General features: G+C 61.9%; 1 protein-coding gene across 1 annotated transcript in view; it reads left to right on the forward strand.

Moving 5' to 3' along the window:
- Positions 1-1,802: 1,802 nt before the first annotated feature.
- Positions 1,803-4,107, forward strand: part of LOC102022936 (chromosome unknown open reading frame, human C11orf95) — a gene marked incomplete at its 5' end in the record, with an annotated part of 2,875 nt that continues 570 nt past the window's right edge. The window contains 4 exon segments of the mRNA XM_013513834.1: positions 1,803-2,300; positions 2,788-3,171; positions 3,458-3,898; positions 4,008-4,105. Of these exon segments, the coding sequence (XP_013369288.1) occupies positions 1,803-2,300; positions 2,788-3,171; positions 3,458-3,898; positions 4,008-4,105 (1,421 nt within the window).

Below are 4,107 nucleotides of genomic sequence, written 5' to 3' on the forward strand. Positions count from 1 at the left end.
TGGCGCCCCGCTTTGGGGCCCGGCCAGAGGGGCCCCGCGGGGCCAGCACTGCGGTCTCCACCCCCGCCCCTTTCTCTTTCAGACGCCCAGGTGGTCTTTCTTATCGTGTCTCTTAAAGGCCGCGCACACCCTGTGTGCCCTCGGGGGCTTTTCCCCAGGGGTCGGGCTCGGGACCCCGCGGCTTTGCGTCGCGCGGCCCGTCTCGTCTTGCGGGCTCGGTGGAGCCTGGAACTCTTCCCCCGCGTTCTTCCTCGGAGGGAGAGTGGCTCGCGGCCCGGGCCTCCATCGCTTCCCCCACCGCGGGCAGGTTTTAAATAAGGGCTGGCTTCGCCCACAAAGGCAGACACCCCTTCCTGCCCGCACGGTGTCTTCCCTTTTCAGAATTTATTTTGGCCCCAATTTGTCAGTTGCAGCGGGACCAGCCAGCCCCCGTGGGCTCTTAAAAGGAGATTGTTTCTTCATTCTCCGGCGGCAGGGTCCAGGCCTTAAGACCCGCGAAGGTTGGGTCCGGGCTTGGGAGACTGCCCCAATCTCTGAGCTCCCCTCCCAGAAACTCCCCATCCCCTTTTGTTTTTAAAGAATCTCAGCTCCTCCTCTTTTTTTCGGCTCTTAAAGGGCTAGTCTGCCTTAGACTAGCACGGCTCCAGCGCTGGAAGGATGCTTAGAGACCAGCTAGCGATCCAGTGCCCTCGCAGCACACAAAGCCACTTAGGCCCAGAGAGCAGAGTGACCTTCGAATGGCCACAGAGCAAGTTTCCAGTGAAGCAAGGACTCAAACTGTGTTTTTTTTCCCTATGGATCTACTTTAAAAAAATGAAAACTGAAACAAAAAATCATCTACAATGTGACAGGAGCCCTCTCTGATTCTGTCTTTTGTTTGCCTGACCCAGGGGTTCTCCACTGGAGAGTGATCAGAAAGAAGCTACCCATTTACTCTGTTTGGCCAGAAGAGCATTTTCTAAGTAAAAGAGGTTGAGCACTGAAGAGAGGGTGTGGGACTGCTCTGGGTGTCGCTTTGACAAAAGGAGCGTCCCTGGCTTTGCAGGGCCCCTCCAGTACACACCCTTGTGATTGCTGGGCAGGGGCTGGCGCCTTGCCAGAACAAAAAATAAATCCCCAGAAAAATTAATGGGCTCCAGTGGGTGGTGGCCGCTCCCTGCTGCAGTATCTTCAGTGGCCACTCTGGTGGCCCTCCTGCCATCCCTTCTCAGGGTCACTGGCTCGCCTAGACTCTGGGGAATCCAAGTCTCTGCAACCCCTTTCCTTGGAGGCGTTGACAGCTTTGTCTTGAGGACCCCTGTTTGGGGAACTGACAGTGCAGAAGTCCTTCCCTGACGTGGGATTCTCAGGAGGCTGTATTTGAGGCATTCTTGGGAAAAGGGAGACCTTTGGGTGGGGCCCTTCTGGCAGGATGCAGACAGATGCCCCCTTTGTTCCTCTCGCCCCACTGCCTGCTCTGAGCCGGCTGTCACCGCCCCAGACCACTGCTCTCCCGGCTTTATCCCTACAGCTTGTCCAGAAAGGGCACCTTACAGAGCTGGCTGCCTCCTTGGCCTTCACCGTATTTTTAAAAAGTTATGGCTGGTCTGCACAATGCCCTGCATCGTTTTGTTCTTGATCCTCTCTGTAAAGTGTTTTTACTCCCTGCTTCTCCCACATCCTTTTTATTACTGTTGCCATCCCTTCCCTGCCCGAATACCCCCTCCCCCATCTCCCTTTTTTAGCCTTCCAAATCAAAGCCCTGGGTTTTTTTTGCCTGGAAATCAGAGATTGAAGAGCTGTCTCCCTTTCCCCTTCTTCAGGACAAGATCTTCAGCTGGAAGGGGGTGCCTTGGGGTCCTGGGGGAGTACCCCCCTGCCCTCCTCCAGGGCCAGGGGACCAGCATCTTCAGGCAGGAAATACTCAGACCATTGTGAGGCCCGGGCCTCCAGGCCTGGAAAGAGCCGCATCCCTGGCCGTGACCACCGACGCTACTACCACGATCACTGGCGGCTGGAGTACCTGATGGACTTCAACGCTGCCCGGCATGGCATGGTGTGCATGGTGTGCGGCAGCTCTCTGGCCACCCTCAAGCTCAGCACCATCAAGCGGCACATCCGCCAGAAGCACCCCTACTCCTTGCACTGGAGTCCCCGGGAGAAAGAAGTCATCAGCAACAGCTGGGATGCCCACCTGGGGCTGGGGGCCTGTGGAGAGGCCGAGGGCCTTGGGGTCCAGGGGCCTGAGGAGGAGGAGGAGGAGGAAGAGGAAGAGGAGGAGGAGGGGGCCAGCCTCCAGGCTTGCCCACCCAAGGGCCCAGGTAATGCAGGATGTGGAGAGGCAGGGTCCTGGGTGTGATGGGGCCAAAGCAGGCAGCTCCTCTGCCCGCTATATGATTTTCTGCTGCAAGTTGCTGGTCCTTCTCTGGGTGGGGTCTGTTTATTGCCCTGTAGTGTGGGGGGAGGTGGGTGGGAGGATCTCCAGTGTCCCTGACATCTTTGACCTGTGGTTTTACACGGATGGGAGAGACTAGAGGTTGGAGATCAGACGGGAAGGGCTGGGGTCAGTGGGAGAACAAGAGGGTGCAGCCCCTTAAGTCTAGGGAAGGGCCAGAATCTGGTCTGAGGAGGTTAGGTGGGGCTTAGAGCCCTTGGTCGAGAGGATTAGGAGGTGGAGTTAAATTGTGAAGGGAGAGGAAGAGAAGGGCTAAGGTTAGGTATGGGATCTCAGTTGGAGCCAGTGAGTGAGAGGTTGTGGGGGCTCCTGCCAGGGCCAGCCTCTCAGTTGCTTCCCTCCAACCCTTTCAGGCAAAGCCTCAGCTGGTGGGGGCTGCCGGCGCCAGCGGCGAGGGGGCCCAGTGGCATCCCGGCGCCGGCGCCTCTCCGCCTCCTCCCGGAGGGCCAGGGGCAGCAGGGGGCTGGGGGCCCGGCGCCTGGAGCGGAGGCTGAAGGAGTCCCTGCAGACCTGGTTCCGGGCTGAGTGTCTCATGGACTATGACCCGCGGGGGAACCGGCTGGTGTGCATGGCTTGTGGCCGCGCGCTGCCCAGCCTGCACCTGGACGACATCCGTGCCCACGTGCTGGAGGTGCACCCCAGCTCCTTGGGGCTCAGCGGCCCCCAGCGCAGTGCCCTGCTGCAGGCCTGGGGTGGCGAGCCGGAGGCGCTGTCTGAGCTCACCCGGCCCCCAGCAGGTGCGAGGCTGTCCCAGGGCTGAGACTCCCTCACATTAGGGCAGCAACACCCGGTCTAGGGCGAAAACTGGGAGGCAGGGACTCCTGATCAGGGGCTGAAGGCATACCAACCCCTACCCTTCCTTACACACAAGGCCACCCGAGCGCGCTTCCTTACACACACTCACTCTGGCTGGGGCCTGTAGCTTGGGGCTGGGGTGAGGAACAAGGATGGACCCCCCTCTGCGTGGGTAAGGGCAACACAGCCAGCAGGCTGAGACCCTCTCCCTCACCCCTTCCCCAACAGACGATGACCTCATCCCCCAGGACCTGACCAGAAAGAGCCGGGACTTGGCCCCCGCTGCTGGAGCCCCCTCCTCTGGGGATTTCAGCCCCCCAGACGTAAAGGAAGAGGCTGGCTGGGTCCCTGAGAGGCCCGGGCCGGCAGAGGAGGAGCCGGAGGAGGGCGCGGGGGCGGGGGCGGGGGGCCCGGGCCGGCAGTCCCGGGGCCGGGAACGCTGGCGGCTGGAATACCTGCTGGAGCTGGACGGCGGCCGGCGCGGCCTGGTGTGCATGGTGTGCGGGGGCGCACTGGCCTCTCTCGAGACGAGCGCCGTCGAGCGGCACGTCCGCCGACGCCACCCGGGCACCTCGCGCCTCGGCGGGCCTTTCCAGGAGTGGAGCGAGAAGGGCGCCCCGGGCTCGGAGGAGGGGGAAGGGGCGGAGGAACCGGAGGAGGCGTGGTGGGGTGAGCCGGCGGCGGGGGGGCTCGGTTCGGGGGAGGGGGGCGCCCCGACATGAGGCGTGGGCCCGGCCACTTCCCGCCCGGCTTCAGTGCAGCTCTTTGTCCCCCTTAGGCGACGTCCTGCTGTCCCCTGGAGCAGCGCTGGAGCGGCCCGCTGAGGAGGACGACGATGAAGAGGACGGCCAGGAGCCGGTGGGGCTGGCCTTCCCGCC

The sequence above is a fragment of the Chinchilla lanigera genome, unplaced genomic scaffold (assembly GCF_000276665.1).
Source record: "Chinchilla lanigera isolate Chin_1 unplaced genomic scaffold, ChiLan1.0 scaffold00021, whole genome shotgun sequence".
NCBI classification, from domain to species: domain Eukaryota; kingdom Metazoa; phylum Chordata; class Mammalia; order Rodentia; family Chinchillidae; genus Chinchilla; species Chinchilla lanigera.